General features: G+C 35.6%; 1 protein-coding gene across 1 annotated transcript; it reads left to right on the top strand.

Annotated features, from left to right (window-relative positions):
• The first annotated feature begins 207 nt into the window (after positions 1 to 207).
• On the top strand, positions 208 to 19,900 carry LOC113052705 (alpha-1A adrenergic receptor-like). Its single transcript, XM_026217116.1, has 3 exons — positions 208 to 592; positions 7,878 to 9,638; positions 17,607 to 19,900. Exons 2-3 carry the CDS (start codon positions 8,714 to 8,716, stop codon positions 18,128 to 18,130), a joined length of 1,449 nt encoding a protein of 482 aa, XP_026072901.1. The 5' UTR covers positions 208 to 592; positions 7,878 to 8,713; the 3' UTR covers positions 18,131 to 19,900.
• The last annotated feature ends 524 nt before the right edge of the window (positions 19,901 to 20,424 follow it).

The raw sequence follows: 20,424 nt of genomic DNA, 5'->3' as shown, positions 1-20,424 counted from the left end.
ATTAACTTTGGAGATGGCTTGATGATGATTGTGTTTTCCTTTTTGAGTGAACTACCCTTTAATCACATCTTCAACCCATTTCTTCATTAACTGTGATTAAATATAATTGATTTTTGATTCTGGGGTGAGATGTGGCACAACAGTTCAGTTCACCTCGCAGAGTTTGGGTAACCACCCTTCCTTCTTATGTCTATGTTCACTTTCAAGACGTTGGAGGCTATAACCAGAAATCGCGTCAGCAGCTGATTCACTCTTCTTTGAGATGATGTACTATCTATCGCTGGCCAATAGCCATGTCCACGTCCACGAGAACAGAGGCACCAAAGTTTGTGCGTAAAGGAGGCGGCGCAGCGCGGGGCGACATGACTCACTCACTGTCACCTCCTCTGAGAAATACTGATGTCCCGAGGACCCTTCTGCTTAAAATGTGCGCGTGGAAACACAGAACTGCACTTGACTCGCTGAACTTGAGCTCTGCTGTTTCCACAGCGATGACAGGAGAGATTAAAACGATGACCCGGGGACGCGCTGCGTGTCCATCCAGCCAAACACCTCCGGATTGAGTTCTCGCGTTCACTGACACGCTGCTGAGGTGAGTGTGCACTCACTGCTAGACTATACTGAAAATGCAATCGTTAGAAATGTTGCTTTTCCTTTTGCAAACTACGTGTGATGTGCGCTGGAGTGAGTCTACAGGTTGCTTCTGATAACTTCATATATATACGGTGTTGCGTTTTGTTTACGGTCTTTAAAAAAAGGTTTTTTGAGTGTGTTCGATTGTTTAGTGGTTGTTGGTGCATACCGATGTAATGCATTGATTAGCCTAGTTGTGTGTTCCAGAAATTTCTGCATCCTCTCCCAGCTGTCAAAATGATTTATGCATGATGGGCAACATGAAAAGGTTACTCTTCTTGTTTTGTATTGACTGGAGCAAAAATATTTTGATTATAAATGAGATTTTTTCCCCCGATTCTGTCTACTCAAACAAACTGTTGAATCAGTAAATGGAAACAATGGTGGTGTGTATATTCTGAAAAGGACACACACATACATATATTAACTATTATATAGAGCATTGCGTTAGCTGCGCAAAAGGTCGTGGATTCAATTCCCAGGGAACACACACAGTGTTAACAAAAATAAAATACAATAATGTATATCCTGAATGCACTGTAAGTCGCTTTGGATAAAAGCGTCTGCTAAATGTAAACTATATGCATTAAGTATAATGCTGTTGATTTTCATTTATGATAGCAACCTTCAGAATCTTATATTTAATAATGGGGGAAATCGTTAAACTAATTATAATATTTTATTCTAATAAGTTTCTGATCTTAGTAGCAAACAAATCTTTATATATATATATATATATATATATATATATATATATATATATACCCTTACGAAAGGAAAATATATTTACCAATATATTTCTTAAAATATATTGTAATATACTATTTTCCCTTTTTATTTTCTAATATTTTATATTTTTGAATACATTTAATAAAACATTGATATACATATTATATAATATATTGCAAAATATACAAATGATTGCCGCTTTCAATATATTGGAAAAAATAAATATATATAAGAATATATGCCTAATATATTACATGATATTTTCCAATATACTGCCATATATTTTTGTTTCATAAGGGTATATAATATGATATGCTTTTTGCAGTAGAATCAAGATTTTAACTTAAGGTTTACATTAATATTTAAGTTTAAGGTACTGTTCATAATAATAATTATTATTATTTGAATCACCATTTTTCCTTTCACTGGTTTATTTTAAATGGTCATTCAGTGTAACATACATTTTTAAAAGTCTCTTTATCAATATGCACATTGCAATTTTTAAAACATATTAATGTTTAATTTTTAATGTCAACTGCATATATTAAAAAATATATATTCTTTTGAACATTAGGATACATGGAATATGTACTTTTCTGAATATATTGCATAATATTTTATAAATGGAAATGATTTTTTACATTAAGAGAATATATTCCATAATTTATTTATTGCATATGCTATTGCATACCAACTGCCCTTTTATATATGTGCTTTCTTAAATAATGTGAGTCTCTCAGCATGCATTTTCTCTTGTTCCTGAAGAGGAATGTTCTAGAAAGCCATGGACCTGAGCTTTCAATCAGGTGAGAAACAGCACTGTCCGCGTGCTCTGTTCACCTTCTGATGACGTCTCATGCTTTGATGCTACATAAACACCAGCAGTCAGTGACGGAACTCATTTCTGTCTTTTTGAAGCCTGTACATTAGGAAGCTTCGACTTGAATTACCTTCCAGCGTTGAAGCCTAAATATTTCCCTCTCTTTATGTAAAAGCAGGCAACCGTATCTATTAATTTGAGAGAGAGAAAGCGCTCTGGCTCTGGTATTGTGCGCCCCTGCAGGGCTGCGATAAGTACTAGGCAAAGAAGACCAATAATTGTGATTTAATCTCAGTCTGAGTTAGTGTAACCTATGGGTCGTAGAGGGACCACTGAGCTGAAAACTAGCAGATTGACTGTTTCTGTAACGAGCAAGACTGTCAGGTCGCCCGCAGGACACAATATGTTAATGAATAATACAGACTCCTCTGAAGTCTTTAAGGAATTGATCAGCCTAAAATAAATATTGACTAATCCTCATATCGCTCACTCAGAAATTGCTAGCAAATTTAACAAATAATCATGAAGAAACAAGTAACACATGGAATTAAACATTACATTTTGTAGTAGAGGTGATGAGCTGTTTTTGTCGAGTCGTTTTATGTGTTCGGCCATATGGGAGCCAGTCTGGTAAAGCTCAAAGTCTCTGACTGATGTTAGTGAGAATCATCTGGCTGTCAGTTTAATTTACTGTTTGCTTGAGGACTAAAACAACAAATGATTAAGTTGTGTCCCTCACCATAAGAGAGTGCTGCCAATCAGATCGAGCTTTGCTCCTTAAAGGAATAGTTCACACAAACATGAACATTTGCAGAAAGCCTCTGGCCATCCAAGATGTAGATGAGTTTGTTTCTTCATCAGATTTAGAGAAATGTAGCATTCCATCACTTGCTCACCAATGGATGCTCTGCAGTGAATGGGTGCCGTCAGAATGAGAGTCCAAACAGCTGATAAAAACATCACAGTAATCCACACCACTCCAGTTCTTTAATTAATAATAATAATAATAAAAAAAACAGTTTTGGATTGTTTTCACATGTAAACGGTGCTTGATAGGTGCAGCTTTTGCTTCTGATTCAGACAAGATTACTTTTTTCATGGGAAAAACCAATATTATGAATTATGGCAAGAGGCAATGGTTCGGTGTAAAAATACAAATACAAATAAAATTATTAAAAACTTTACAAGCTTTTTGCTTCTCAAGACATTAACTAATGGACTGGAGTGGTGTGGATTACTGTGATGTTTTTATCAGCTGTTTGAACTCTCATTCTGACGGCACCCATTCACTGCAGAGCATCCATTGAAGAGCAAGTGATGGAATGCTACATTTCCCTAAATCTGTTCTGATTAAGAAATAAACCTGAGAGTGAGTCAATTTCAGAAAATGTTCATGTTTGGGTAAACTATTCCTACGATATTTATAAATCAACTAAACTGAAGATGATGAGAGTTGATAGCAGCTCAGGAGAGAGCGGCACAGGGGCGGACGGTGAGCGCAGGCAGGAGGGCTATTGTGCAATGCAGCATGGCAGCTCAAAGCGAGCCAGCTGAAGCTCTTAACAGCTGCTGTATCAGCATGGAGCTCCACTCGACGCGCCGCTGAGGCCCAAAGTTCAGACGCCGGCTGATGTCGTGATGGGGAGATCAGAGACAGAGAGACCGCTGAACTCCACTATCTCAGTCCTAGCACTAGTATTATCACGCTGAGCCACGTGAACCCTGGACGGGATTCGGTTTCTCTCGCCTGTGTGTATAAATACAATGGCAGTTGGGTTTAGACAGGAGACCAGGAAATGAATGCTGACACTCACAAAAAAGCTGAAGTGAGATAATGCGACGGGGAATTTGTGTTAAAAAAATTTTTTTTAAAGACAATGTGAAATCAAACTCGACCAAAATTGAACATCCCTGGTCGTGTTATGAATAATTCATCAGTGCACGTTATTTGTTTGTTTTCATCAAAATGCAGTTCTCCAACTGTGACAAGACTTTTGTCTCTCCGGGTGGGTGGGGAAAATAATATTAATCATTCATTTCTGAGCTTAACAACCACAGACAAGTCAAATCCTGATTTTAATGCATAGCATATGACTTTTCTAAATATCTTAGATGTGCCAAAATGTGCAATATGACAATTAGACCAGAAGTAATATTAACCGTGAATTTCTAACATCACTTTCTTAACTGTTAAATTTCAAGACATTTTATATATTACCATTCTAAACTCTCTTCTGCTCACCAACGCTGCATTTATTTGATATCTAAAGTATTATTACAATTTCAAATGTTTTCTATTTGAATACATTATGAAATGTAATTTATTTTTGTGATGCGCAGATGAATTTTCAGCATCATTACTTCAGTGTCAATGGATCCTTCAGAAATCATTCTAATATGCTGATCTCTTATTATTATAAATACTGAACACTGTTGTTGTGCTTCACATTTTTGTGGAAACCGTGATACATTTTATGTCATGATTCTCTGACGAATAGAAAGAACTGCATTTATTAAAAACCGATATCTCTTGTAACACAAATTGTGACTTTGATCAATCTATAGCAAAAATGCATTTAATATTAAATATAAATGCAGTTTTTTTGTTTACTTAATTAACTAATGTTCAGTCAAGGAAGTAAGTTCACCAAACGTTGCCTTTGTTATGCCTTATTAATTTAAAATTCCTAATCAGAAGAAGAAGGAGAATGTTTAATAGGCTTGTTTTGATGTGCAATGGTTTTATAATTTCTACAATACAAATACTTTGTTAATAAAGTCCAGTGTTGCACAAGCCAAAGCCGAGCATCTTACTTAAAAATAAAAAATTAACCGTGAATTTCTAACATCACTTTCTTAACTGTTAAATTTCAAGACAATGTCCAGTGTTGCACAAGCCAAAGCCGAGCATCTTATTAAAAATAAAAGTTTTGGGCTTTACTGAAAACCATGAAGAGCTTTTAACATCCATTGAAAGGTTCTTTAGATCATTAAAATGTTCTCAGCTATAAGAAAAAAATTGTTCATTTAAGAACTGATCATTGAAAGTTGCTTTAAGGAACCCAAAACGGTTAACCTTTATTTCTGAGAGTGTCAGCACCAGCGAAACAGCTCCTGTTTTCTAAGCACAGTTGCTGGTTGAGTGAAGCAGGAGTAATTCTGTGTCCTAACACCTCTGTAGTGTCCAGCCAGCAGTGAGAGTCACCTCTGTGCCTCATTAAGCTGGAAATCAGATCAATATTCCTACTAATGTCAGACGTCTGAGTAGGAGTGTTGAGCTTGCATGCATTTCTCCTCTAAAAGTTAATTGATAGAGTCACAAACGGATGGTAGGTGATCTCATTAGAAGTAATTGGTGTCAATCCGGAAAAATAATAGAGTGATGAAAAAGATTCTAGTTTTTTTTTGTTGTTGTTGAAAATGAAGCATGTGTTTTATCAAATGGCTTCCTGTGAGCAGACTCGCTGTCACAGCCTTGCGCAGATGAATTTATCCTGACATCATAAATAGAGACACAACAGACGGAAAAAAAAGATTAATTTTCCAGTCTGTCTGATTCTGCTGATGCCGTTTGCCAGTACGTTGGTTAAGGTAGAAAACTTTAGAGACAGAAGAGAACAGAAGCTAGAAATCTTCTAAAAGAAACAAAACAATACCGAAAAAGGGGGATTTGTTGTGCAGCTGAGGGATTTGCCTGAAATCATGAGATATTTGAATGCTATTAAATATGTTTTCTTAACTTACTAAGCTTTTTTCTGTGTCTTGTGGGAAGCAGCAAGAATTAGCTCGATTAAAGTAGGAATTAGAGAGCATAAAAATGGCAAAAATGAAAACATTCTCAGAATTCTTTTTTCTTCTTTTTTTTTTTTGAGGCAGCCTTGTGTTTTTGCCCAGTGTGTGCGTTTTTCTCAACTGTGAGGCACAAAAAAAAATATGTTGCTGTTTCACTTGGTTCTGAACTGGCCACTCAATCTCACAGGACACGGTCTCGTTAAAACCCCTGTGAAAGGTCGTTTTCTGCATCTGTGGTCTCCTTCGCTCACAAACAATCTGAAAGTCAGGCTTTATGTGTTCTGGAGAAAATGAGAGTGCTTGACAGAGTGCTACTATGCTGCATGCTGCTTTCTGGTTGCTGAGCTGGTTCGGTGTGTTACTAGGGTATTTCAGCTGGTTGCTAGGGTATTCTGGGCTGTTTTTAGTATCTGTCATGAAATGTGTATCTGCAGGCTTTTTTATACCAGCAGATCTATCAGGTTTTGAGGGGCTGTTAATGGCTGGCTTTGTGGTTTTGAACAGGCTTTTGTATAAATGCCTAAAATAAAGTCAGTGCTGAACAAAAGCTCAATATATTTTATGGTTTATTCTATAAGATACTGTAAAATGAACCAGTAATACCTCACTTGTGAGTCTTGAAAAAATCCTAATGGGACAACAGAGGTTTTTTTTTTTCAGGGGAATTAAACATAATCGCATCGAACAGGTAATCTCATTTACTCACTAGTCACTCATTGCGTTTATAATCAAGCTATTCTAACTTAAGCTTTATAACTCATAGATTTTAAAATAAAGATTTGTCTGAAACTTGAAAAAGTGAAGTTAAAGTCATGCGACCCATGTGTAATCTGTGAATAGTCTAAGCTTTTTACGTCTGGTAATTGAATTTGGGCTTCAGAATTCAGAAAAGTTTTTTTATTAAGATTATATTGATAGATAAAAGAGTATCATAATACTGTCACAGCGCTCAATTTTTGCAGTTATCAGAAAGTCATGGAAATCCTATTGTTTATTTTGTTGTTGTTGAGGGAACCTTGACAAACCTTCGGGCTGTCCTATAAAAATACTGATTTGATTAATGTACCCTAAAGACTTCTATCTGAAACCTGATTCTGAAGTGTCTTTGCAATTTAACCTCAATAAATGTTTGCATAGTGAATGTGAAAGTATGGCTACATAAACATTTACCTTATTAATTTAGACTACTTTTTCAATGCATGTTAGAACAAATATTAAAGTGTGTATTAGCGACTGTTCATTTTTATTTTGTCCTGTATTCAGTTTTTGACATGGTGAATGCATCACTCCAGGAGAAACATATGTGACCTGGACCGCAAAACCAGTCGTAAGGGTCAATTTCTTTCCGAATTTGTTAGGATCTGACAATATTTGGCTGAGATGCATCTATTTGTAAATCTGGAATCTGAGGGTGCAAACAAATTGAAATACTGAGAAAATCACCTTTAGATTTGTCCAAATGAAGTTATTAGCAATGCATTTTACTATGTACGGTAGGAAATTCACTAAATATCTTCATGGAACATGATTTTTACTTAATATCCTAATGATTCTTGCATAAAAGAAAAATCCATAATTTTGACGCAAAGGCAAAAATGTTTTTGGCTATTGCTAAAAATATACCCCAGCGAATTAAGACTAGTTTTGTGTTCAGGGTTGCATATACATAAAATGATTTGATTGGTTGAGGATCGCTCTTGGAGAGAAATCCATTTGCAGGCCCTTTATCAGAGAAATATGAATTAATGTATCTATATATCATTACCCACTGGAACGGGCTCATCATTTTATGCTAAACGACTGCACACTTCATTATAATGCATGAGCGGTGGTTTAAAAGTTGCCTGACTGATAAATGAATCCACTTCAATGATAAAGCTTCATTTTCTCTGTCTGTTTTCAGGGTTCATCAGTCTTCAAACCAAACCAGCATGGCTGCTTTACGAGCAACTCTCTCCTGATTGAAGCCGGTCGCCTAAAAACTGCGTGACTCACTGAGAACCGCTCTTCAGCCAAAAATATCTCCTCGGCATATGCCAAAGTGCTTTTAGCTTTGTCCTTGTTATCCGCTTGGCAACCTCAGTGACACCAGCCAATGCCATGCAGACTTTCGAAGCGAATCTGATTCTTGATTGACCGTCAGCAACATGTGGACTATTTCCAACCACTGCAGATGTGCACAAAAAGACAGGAAGCTCTTGTTTGACAAAGTGCGCTAAAACATTAACAGGGCTTTATGGTTGTGCAAAGAGAGCTGGGGACACCTTCACACATCGATGCATTAATCTAAGACGGATCACTTATGCATGGAAACTTCATTTGTACCTTAATAGATCACACAGATTGCAACAACAGCATTAGTGTCATTCACATTGTTCCTTATGATGTTGCAGCTGCATGAGGTTATGAACATGTCAAAACAACCCTTGAATTTATGACTTACGACAAAAAATTTTTTACATTCTCCGCAGCATAATATGTTTAGTTCCTCTTGTTTATTCCTTCACCCACAGCTATTTTCCCCATCGTTAAAAGCCCATCTAGGAGAAATGAGAAATGAGATACAACAGGTTAAATTTCATCATATTCCCTCATTGCAATGCTGGAAGTGCCCCAGTGTTCTTGCACCGCGGCCAATGCAGAAGTAGTGCTCTCAACATTTTCTTGGAGAGGATCCGATATTAAGGTGCAAATCGAACTCACGGCATCGCTGCATGCCCAAAATCAGACCTTTATTAAATGCCTGGACGTCTTGAACAGATGGTTCCCCTTAAAGACAACATGACTCCGGAGTTGTTCCCTGAAAACTGTACCAACTGCAGCCAGGTTCTCGTCCCGGAGCTGAATGTCATAAAGGCTGTCGTTCTGGGAATGGTGTTGGCGATCTTCATCATTTTTGGTGTTCTGGGCAACATCCTGGTCATCCTCTCGGTGGCTTGTCATCGTAATTTACGCACAGTGACTCATTATTTAATTGTGAACTTGGCAGTCGCAGACCTTTTGCTGAGCTCTACGGTTCTTCCGTTTTCTGCAGTCTTTGAGATGTTGGGCCGTTGGATCTTCGGAAGGACGTTTTGCGATGTTTGGGCGGCAATGGACGTCTTGTGCTGTACGGCGTCCATCATGAGCTTATGCATGATTTCAGTGGACCGATATATCGGCGTTAGTTATCCTCTGCAGTACCCGTCCATTGTGACAGAACGACGGGGGTTGCTTGCACTCATTGTTTTGTGGGCTCTATCCATTACCATCTCAATTGGACCTCTTTTTGGATGGAAGGAACAAGCCCCGGCGGACGAATCCGAATGCAAGATTACCCAAGAACTCGGCTATGCCATTTTTTCTGCGTTGGGATCCTTCTACCTCCCTCTAGTGGTGATTCTTTCGATGTATTGCCGTGTGTACGTGGTCGCGAGGAGGCAGACCCAAGTACTTATCAGTGGACAGAAAACGGAAAAGTCTGATCACGCCACCAAGGCCGTAACTTTGCGGATACATCGTGGGAACACAACGGTGTCAGAGGACGAGGCCTTGCACAACCGGACACACTTTGCATTGCGTCTGCTCAAGTTCTCCCGGGAGAAGAAGGCCGCGAAGACCCTGGGCATCGTGGTTGGATGCTTCATCCTTTGTTGGCTTCCTTTTTTCCTGGTTCTTCCAATCGGTAAGTGTCTCAAGTATTTACATTTAATTATAAGCGGATACAAGCTTTGGGAAGAAAAAAAAATAGAATAAATAAATAAATGTCGCAAGAGTTGCGTCTTTCATTCTCAATATTTATCTTCTTATTTTTTTTTATATCTTTTTTGTTAAAATTCAGTGTCACACCAATGGCACATTTAAATAAATCATATGGAAAATAAAATTAGTTGAAAATGTATAACGTTTTATTTATCAACACGTGCACTATGTAAAAAGCCTCGTTTTATTATAATTCGGTTTTCAACAGCTTTTTGTATTTTTTAAACATGTTTTTAACATTCGTAACACCAATGACAATTTTTTTAATATAATTTTACAATTATTTAAATGAATTAGTTTTGCTTTTTTTAAAGTGGTTTTTATTTTTTTATTTGCAAAATATATATTTTAATTATTTGTGATTGTTTGTCACCATACCCTTAGATGAGTTATTCACCTGTTTGGCAAAAGCATCATCTTATATATATATATACATATATGTGTGTATGTGTTTATAAAACATGCACGCTAATTATTTGGACTAACAGGGAAAAATTGTGTTTTCGTGTGATTTACATTAAGCAAAATAATCAAAAATTATGACAATTATTTGATTATTGATGATTTTCAAGTTGAGCAGATATCGACCTTTCCCCATAGGAACTGATAGGAATTGTTCTTAGCAAGTCATACTTCGTACGTAGCAGTATTCTCAAGATGGCTATCAAGTAAACCAACTTAGCTCAAAACGTCAGTGTGGTTTAAATGACTATAAGACTAAACATCTTTAGAAGAGGAAGAGTTTTAGTTACCTCTGAGAAGAGATGCTTTTTGCATTGTGTGAAATATCTCATCTGTATGTGATTTTTCATACTGTCCCTTGACAGAAATAGGTTAACAGACATGCACAGGGACATTTTTTAGGTTTCCTGTCTGAAAGTCGAATGCTTAGAGATTTTTCCTTATGCTAGGAGATGAGAAAATAATAAGCTCAAGTGGGTAAAATGCTGCCATGTGGGGAAACGAGAAGATCAGTTAAATATTTGAGTCCACGCAGGCCTTGGTTGTTAGTGTTTTAGTGATTTTAGCATGTAAACGGGTCGAAACATTCAAATCTTGTAGTTCAGCAGAAGTGTTTGTTGTGCCAGAGGTTTAAAATATGTTTGTTTAAAACCTTCGTTTCGAGCATTCCCTCAGACAACAGGGTCACGGGTGTTTACGCAATATATCTGGCGTCAGAAATGAGTTTCACAGAGAGTCGGAACGATCTGTTATTCCCTTAATGCACAGCAGAGCTTCTTGCATTCTCCAGATATGAATTTTAGCTGTTATTATATTTCCCACCCCTGTAATGGGGCTCGAGCGAGACCTTTCGGTTCAAGGTCAGTCAGAGTAAAACCTCATAATAGAGTCTATTCAATCCTAAAAAAAGAGAAAGAATCCAAACTGTGTTATTGGAAAGCCAATGCAAACAATAGCATAATCTTATGAATCTGTGGTAAACGTGGGAGCCTGTTTACTCAAAAGCACATGAAAATGATTATGAATCAGCATGGAGATTTATAAGAAACATGATTTGCACAATACTGAATCGCTTGCTAATTAACTGGCATTAGATTGCATGTAACAGAGTGTTAATAATGCTCAAGGGATTCAATGACCTTATCAGTATGACTCAGTTTGAGAGAAAACAGCACACACTCGCTCTGCAAAGCGCGTTCAGTAACAGTGAAATCTAAAACACTACGCTCAATAGGAAACTTGTCCGTTTAATGTTACGCCGATCGATGCTAATCTATTTTTGTATGTATGACATCCACTGTAAAGCTGAGAGGCATTTTCACTCATAATGAAGTCGCTGTTTAGTTAGCGATAATTAAAAACATCAGGTTAATTGTTTTCCCAGTAAACTAATTACATGCTATTTTCATCACATGAACCACGGGGTGCCTGGAGCAGAAAGACTTCATACAGATGCTGTGTGTGATATAATATCAAGGGGATTTCGCTGACGAATGTAGGTATCAGGATGAAGAATTTGCCCTTCAGACAGACAATCTTGATCTTAAATCTCCCCTCTGTGCTTCCCATACAGTAGCAGCAGTGCAGAGAGAATCACTTTAATGCTTGGATGACTCTTAGGAACATCCACTACATTAAAGTCATAGTACTGCATGAACACAGTGACTTATTTAAAGACCCAGAACATACAGAGCCAGTGAAGCCAAAGACAACAGTTCTTCAGAGGAGACGCTTCCCAGAGAAATCTAAATGTAAACAATTCAGTATATTATAGTTATTATTGTAATTCCTTTGAATTTAAGGGGTTAGGGGTCTTTATGAAAGTCAGTAAGCAACCTACATGGCATGGAGTTTTGCAAGAGCAAATGTTAAATGTTAAACTCTTAAAACAATAATATCAATCTTCACAATATATCGGTACCATTTTTGGTTAATTATTTAGAAATCGTAGTTTTAATAATAATAATAATTACTAAAATATTTAATTGAATTGTTTCTCCATTTTTACATTTAGATTTTGATGTCATAACAGTGACTTGATCACTGTTAAATGCAATGTTTAGCAAAATAAAATAATTCAAATTAAAATAAATAAAATTAAAAATTATTAAATTAAACAAATTAAATAAAATCTATACAAATATTCATTTTGTATACTGCACATTATAATATTGTTTTATAATGGCAATGATGCCAATTCACTTGTAGCGTTTAAAGTAATATTTAATCTAGGAATTTTATTCCTAATTTTTTATATGAAATTGTGTATAATTGTTATGAAGCATTATATTTTATCTTAAATGTAAAAACGATAAAATGTAGAAACTATTTTCACTTAACTGCTAGTGGATTTTTAAATAAATTACATATTTTGATGTAAAAAAACTGCAATAGTATTTTAAGTATCTACAACATACTCCAATAAACTCAGTTACAAAAATAGAGTTACTACAGTTACATTGAAAAAGATTCTGTAGCATCTTGCACTTTTATTTATCAATTTATTTGAAAAGAGATCCTATGTGAGTTTGTGATGATGGCATCTGGTATTTGGTGTCCTACTGTATTTTTGGTTTAGTTGGTGTCTGCATGTGTTGGATTGGTGGGTCAGTAACTGTTCAGGATGTTGGATGTCACCTGTAGCCGAGTCTGTTAGTGTGTGAACACGCTCTCTCATGAGACGTGAGCTCTGTGTGTCATCTATTTCCAGGCAAACCTGCGTCAGACAGAACCACCGCCTGTATTACAGAAAGGACACGGTCGTACCGTGACGTATGCATTAGCCCTCGGTGAATCTTTAACACTGAATTCATGTCTGAAAATCTGTGGCATTAACACAGTGGCATTAACACTCTGTTTTCTCTGATCATTTACTCTGACAAGGAACCACGGGAAATGAGGCGGGAGGTACCAGACTGCTCAGGCTGAAAGAAATTAAATTGAAAATGAGCTCAGTCATCCTGTATTTTTGTAAGCATTTGCAGACTGGGTGTGTAAATAGAGTAAAATGCAGTAGGGATCCGTGAGCTTTAATAAATAATGGCCATCAGTATCTGCTGTGGTTAATATTACATTAGAGCTAATATTAAAGAGCAGTGGACCTGACATTCAGAAAAGCACAGGCAACCGATTTAATGTCTACAAGTTTTGAGAGCAGCATGTGTTTTGTTTTTTTGTGCAAATATTATTTTACACTTTATTTTATGCTATGATAATCAGGGTTATTATTATTAACTAAAACTACATTACTTATAATTAAGAAATGCTTTTAAATTTAACCCCTAAAATTAAATAATCTAAAACGGAAGACTTAAACTTCAAAATGTAGAGGATTAAAAACAAAAACTATTAAATGACAAAAACACTCAATAATTCAAAAGAATTGAATGAAAACAGAAAATCTAATTAAAAATATATATAAAACTGTAGTATATACTAATAGTATTTTTATGGTAATATGATAAAAAAAATGTATCTTTCTGTGACACCAATATATTTATATTATAGATTTTCTATTTATATTCATTATTTCTCATATTTGATGATGTGAGACTATAAAAGTCTTCTTAAATAGATGGTGCAAACAGATGAAAGTTATTCTTACATTTGATCAGTAATTAATTGTGTTTATGTTTAAATTGTCCTTGTCAAGCTCAGCAGTTCATTTATATAATGATGTTCTAAATAAAAGTGAATAATGTCATTTTTTCTCCCTTGGGCCAAAGTACAAAAATATTGATTGCATATTATGGTGTGATGCAATGATATTTATTCATTAAGGCGGGTTTATTAGTCATTTTTGCAATGACCTTCAACCCCAATGTTTTGAATATGAATAATACCATCAGTAATGACTTTTATTCTTTATCTGTTGTTTCAGAAGTGTATTTTAAACCAGTGTTATTAAGAATCACTGAGATACTGTTACAGTGTTTACAGTTTTACGTTCTGCTTTCATGTTTATTTTACTTAGTTTACAAATATTAAAAAAAAAATCCAAATATACTTAATAATTATTATCATTAATTATTCATTTGTAAGTTATTTTAGGTTTTTATATTTTATTTAAAATTATTTCATGCAATGGGAATTTTTTTTTAGTTAACTATAATAATAACCCTGCTCCAAACATACTACAGTGGAGTGGAAATAATGTAGTGCTTTATAGTAGCTTTTGGTACATTGCAGGGCTACAATCACATATTTAGCATGGTAAGGAAATAGTTTAAAATTAGCTATTGGAAACCCATATTTGTTGACCATTAATCTGAATATTAGGTGGTTCTCAGTGGTCATTTGGGCCTGATTAGTCCAGCTTTCCAAACAAAAATTATTAGGGAAAATGCAGAGATTTCCAGGCACTAATGTCACTGTTTCCTGAGAACATCCTGGTCACTTTCTGTTCTGACCGTAGCGTACGACTGTGTCAGAGGTCTTTGTGTATGATGACACTAGATATCCTCAGCGGCCGTTTCTAATGATGACTAACAGAAGATCAAGCAGTCAAGGACACTGTTATACCCATCTTCAGCAGGACCTGCTGGCTTGATTTAGCTTCAGATGTATGGCTGTATATTTCCGTCCTCTAAGCCTCGTAAACAGGCTTTAAGCCACACCTGAGTGCGCCGAGGACATAACCTTTAATGGAATCTGACCTGATAAACACTCACTTTCATCGCTTAGTCTTTTTACGAGAGCCGTTTGCCAGAGCCGCACAGAAATTCTCAGGGTTTGACTCCAGCAAACACATTTTTCTGAGGTTCAGTCATTATCATCATGGGCATGGCTGAAATTGCTTTTGTTTTCTCATTTTGACTTCTTTCAATTTAATGCATCATTTAGTTGGATCCGCTATTTATATTTCCACACACATCACTCGGGATAGAGTGGAACGTCAGAGCTTTAATGTTTCCATTGTTATATTATTCTCTCTCTCTCTTTATACATTAGAACATGTTGTGATTCCTGGCTTTGAGTTGTTAAGAGTTGTTACCATCAGTAGCTGGATGAATCTCACACGAGCAGGTTAAAGTTCACTCCAAAATATTGTTTTTCTATTAATATAAACTTTATTTAGGGCCATTAGCCCATTACCCTTTTTGTTTGTATTACAAACAATATGTAACCATGTGTTTAATTGTCATGAAAATAATGCCAAAATGAAGCATTTCCAGGATATATTTCTCTCCAAAATCAGAATAGAGACTGATACAAATAAATATATAAATTAATAGATTGTACATACAGATAAATGGTTTTAATTTAATTTTAAAATGTTATCTTTGTTTAACTATGATTACTATGAATGCAATTTGTTGTTAAAAATGTGTTTGTTATGAAAATAATATAAAAATACAGCATTTCCAGGGTATATTTCACTCCAAAATCGAAATAAGTATTTTTTTTTTAAATAAAATTTGTATATTTATTTAAAAATTAATTACAAATAAAATGAATTTTTTTTTATTATAGTGATTTTTTAAATGAATGAATTAATACATAATTTAATAATATATATATATATATATATATATATATATATATATATATATATATATATATATATATATATATATATATATATATATATATATATATATATTTTTTTTTTTTTTTTTTTTTTTTTTTTTACATAAAAATAAAGTAATATTATGTATTATAATCATGATGTGCTATGATGAAATTTTGGTTAAAATGTGTTTAATTGGAATTTTTGAATGAATTCAATTAATGAAATAAAATGTACATAATATGTGTAAAATATATTTGCTTTGTATTGCAGCCATCATGCATTAATGCATGCATAAATGTAAAATGATAATAATTTTTACAACGCCAAAAATTGTAATTGTAAAATAAATCTTCTAATTCAGGGTGAAATATGCCCAGTGGACAGTAACTGTTCTACAGCATCTATCCTCTTGATAGCCTGAAGATACTAATGATTAAAGTGTGTCGTTTAGAGACTATTCCCACATCGCTGTCAGTCAGTCTCTGGCTCTCCTTCACCCTTGTGTGTAAAAGCCCCTCTTGACTCGCTCTTAAAGTGCGTTACGAGGCGACTCCAGCTTTTAGCTCTGAAGACAGATGCTGCGTCTCAAGGCCAGGTGACACTTTAATTCTTTTAATGCTACGAAAAATCCAGTGGATGTGTGAATGGTTAAATATAGGCATGCAGTTTTATTTTTCTGTGGCTTTGTCCTTTATGACACCGAGCAAATCCCTTCCTCTGAAAGGTCCTTCTCTGATCACATTGAGCCGGATTTATGACGACAATTTTAATAAAAGTATTAACCTTGATTAACGGAGGAACGTTCCAGCGTGAGATCAGATCAGATGCTATAAAAAGACTTGGCCGGCATTGTGATGCATGACGTAGTTATCCGTGCATTCACACTGAAGCAGCGGCGACAGACAGAACGATGATTTCAGAAGCATGCACACGTTTTTCTCTTTCCCAAACGCAAGCTTCCTCATTTTCTGCTCCTTGTCTGTTAATTTCAGGTCCCATTAATCATCCCCATTACATGACGAGATGAGTCTTCAATCTTTTTTTTCTCAGAGAGAGAAGGAAACAGCTGAAAAACATCAAAATTTTTATTAATAATTCATTCATATCAAAATCCAGATGTTTTTATTGCATATTCAGTGTGGTCACATGCATTAAAGCCGACAAGAGTCAACACTGAAACCTTTCTTGTCAAGTTGCATAAAAATTCATGTTTTAGAGATTTTATTCTTTGTGTGAACGTCAGTTTACATTTGATGTCAATACTGCAGGATAAAGTCATCAGTGTCAAATAAACAGATTTCTGCTATTGTCGGTTTATTGATTTTATATTGATCCTATTTACTCATTCTTGATTATATTGGGAATGATTCATCAGTGCAGATTATTCACACTGTCTGGTTGATGAATACAGATTAATATTCGGCTATAGAAGTAACATAGGTTGCAAATGTGATCTTACTGATTTTAAAATGAATTAGTGACTTTTTTTGTATATGCATGCTTAATGAGAAAATATTTGAAGTGGTCGACCAATATATTTAGAAAAAAACAATGTTTTATATTTTGTTTTATAATTATTATTATTATTTTTTTAAATAATATTTGCACAACAATTTAAATGTATATACACATATTAGATTTATATTTTTGTAATATTTACACAATTTTAATAAAAAAATGTGTTCTAAATATTTTTTGATATTTAAATACAAAGTTTAAATATAAACTGTTATAAAAGTTTAAATACACTGTTTAACTATATGCATATTTATGAACTTTTGACTGATCATGAATTACTATTTTTGATGTTTGATCCATGCAAATATGAAGCAATTTTATGATGCCAGTCCAGTAAAATTCCTTAAACGAACTTTGAATAGGAATGTGCTCATTCCCTGTGTCTTTTTCTATTTCTAGGTTCCATCTTCCCGGAGTACAAACCCTCAGACACAGTTTTCAAGATCACGTTTTGGCTGGGCTACTTCAACAGCTGCATCAACCCCATCATCTACCCCTGCTCCAGTCAGGAGTTTAAGAAAGCCTTCCTGAGCGTGTTGGGCGCCCGCTGCCTCCGCAAGAGATCCACGCCGTCCCACGCGATCTACCAGAGCCACAGTCACCGGCACGGCCAGCTTCAGATCCTCGGCCTGACGAGCCGAGACAACCCGTCCCGCCTGAGCCCGTCCTCCTCCATCGCTCTGTCCCGCAGCCCGTCCTCCCGGGACGGCCGGGAATGGCAGGCCCCTTCCCAGACATCATCGGTGGGGGCGACCGGGGTCAGCGTGGGAGCGAAAGTGGCGGGAATGTGTGGTAAAAACCTGCTGAGGACATGCTGCTGCGTGAGAATGGATCCTCCGCAGCCCGAGCCGCCCGTGCACAACTCGCTTCCCGTCATCAAAATCCACCAGCTCTCGCTGTGTGAGGACGGGGATGCGGTGTGAAGGAGCACGCTGGGGAAATCACTCCACACACGCTGGCTGTGATGCCACTTTGCCAGCTGACAGGGCCTTAGACTTGAGAACACAAACTGATGAAGAAAAGCGAGCTTTCGATTGAAACGATCAGCGATGGGAACATTGAAAGCTGCTGCAACAGTGTTGATGCTTCATAAAGGCACGGATCAGCTTTACATGAAATCTCTGTCTTTATTTATTCACTCTCATGTTGTTCTAAACCTGTCAATGAACTGAAATGCAAAGGAGATTTTGCAGCTTCAACAGAGGGGAGTGCATTAATGTTATGCAGTTTGAACCTTCAGACAAAGTATACAGTAGATATAAAACAGTTAATTTGTGTATTTTTTTGTTATGCATCATATTTTCTACATCTGGCATTTATGGCTTATATAGTATGATATAGAAAAATATAGAGCTCATACTCGAGGTGAAAAAAAAGAGGCCCAAGCTGAGCAAAAACGTGCAATTCATGTGCAAGTCACTTTATCTCAGATGTCTTAGTAAGATGATATTTTAATGCATTGGTTTATGATCAAAGCTCTTTAATTTCAAAACATATAATGCAATGCAATACAATGATGATTGAGAGATTTTTAAGAGCCTGATGATCATATTTGATACTCACAATTCAACATGATTAAAAGAAAAATGATGTATGGATAATAAAGTAAGCCCATACTTCAGTGTTCTTCTTGAAATATTACTAAAAATAAAAAAGCTTTTCTTATATTTACTTCCCAGAAATCAGAACAGATTTCAGAACAAAAAGCTAATTTCATGAGCTGAAAGAGGATATTTGTATTATTTTACTGAATAAAAGTCTAAACCATCAGATAGATGACCGAAGGCATGTAGCAGAGTGTGTACAAGGTTTTCAGCAGCTTTGATCATGTTGATCATAATATATTACTGTATGCTTTAGGGTTAAACTGTCTATTCATCAGACAAATCAATCACATTCTTCAGAAGGTGTTGAATATAACGCACAAAAATAGACTATTTTATGTTGCTTCTATTGTATTTTTATACAGTTGCTGTGACCTCTCTTGGAATAACATGAAGTGTGAACAAATAATGACAGAAATGTAATTTTTTTAATGAACTATTACTTTAAAAGGAGGATGTTTGCTTGGACATTATAGTGGACATCATTCTGCATGGATATGTGATGATAAATATACCAGCATTTGTTTTGTTTTTTAATTGACTGCAGTTTTATTTTAACATGTCTAATGAGTGGTATATTATATATGAGTGAAACTTCTATTTTTGGCTGTTTGTTCTCCAGTTCATATCTTCTTCATTCAGTTCTCAGAAATTGCACTACAGTTAATGGGCATGGGCTGTTTGCATTGAGTATGATTCAAAAACCCATTTCGCCTGATGATTAATCGTGGAACCGTATTGAACTGGGTATTGATCGTATAAGTGTCTTTGTGATAATCCTGCTTTGGTCGCCTTATCTGTGTGTAAAAAAATGATTCCACATCAACATCAGATACAGCTTTCCGTGTGTTTCACTGTGGGACCAACCATGTCCCTTCCCATAAGTTGTGTTCTCATTACTATGACCTCAGAAATACACAAATTTCCATGTTATGTTGATACTTGACCATAACAAAGAATATGTAATGACCTCAAAATGACCAACTTATGTGGCTTAAATGCCTTCTAACAAGTGGCACTTTGTTATTGTGTTTCTTTCTCAAATGAAAGAAAACCAAATGATTCCAAAACAGAAATACCCAATAAAAAAATGACTGCATCATAAGTGTATCAGGAATCGTTGTAATTGAGCTTCCGGAACAACTGTCCATGAGAATGTCCTCGTGATTCCTATGACGTTCAAGCAGTGGACACTTTCCCCTAGTGACTGAAGGGCCATTCACTGCTGTGCTGTTTCAATCAAATATGAGAAATGGCATAAGAAGTGTGTTTACTTTTAATGTTTTGGGGTATGATGATGGGGATGTTCGGGAAACCACATACTCTAGTCTGGGGTCACAAATTCATCCCGTGAGACAGTACAGTACAGCCTTCATATTTCAAGAGCACGTGTGACAGTTATGACTGTACTTTTGGGGGTTTGTGTTCTGTTTGGTTTTTTTGCAAGATGCCATATTTTTTTCTCTGAGCTGAAGTCCACTTATAATGTTAACAGGAAGTTGTCCATATTTATATATAGTAAGCACACTTATAATAAGCATTTGAAAATGCAACAACCATCTTCCCAAATTTGTACTAAGAATAGTTCAGTTTCTTAACACACACACACACAC

Source organism: Carassius auratus, chromosome 33 (genome assembly GCF_003368295.1).
Source record: "Carassius auratus strain Wakin chromosome 33, ASM336829v1, whole genome shotgun sequence".
NCBI classification, from domain to species: Eukaryota; Metazoa; Chordata; class Actinopteri; order Cypriniformes; family Cyprinidae; genus Carassius; species Carassius auratus.
The sequence above is the reverse complement of the archived record's forward strand: the minus strand, read 5'-3'. Positions and strand labels throughout refer to the sequence as shown.

Bases quoted from the DNA above. Each gene is read 5' to 3' on its own strand.
- LOC113052705 (XM_026217116.1), top strand. From the start codon at position 8,714: ATGCCTGGACGTCTTGAACAGATGGTTCCCCTTAAAGACAACATGACT. The intron at 9,639-17,606 runs GTAAGTGTCTCA...TTCTATTTCTAG, and splicing joins TTTCCTGGTTCTTCCAATCG to GTTCCATCTTCCCGGAGTAC.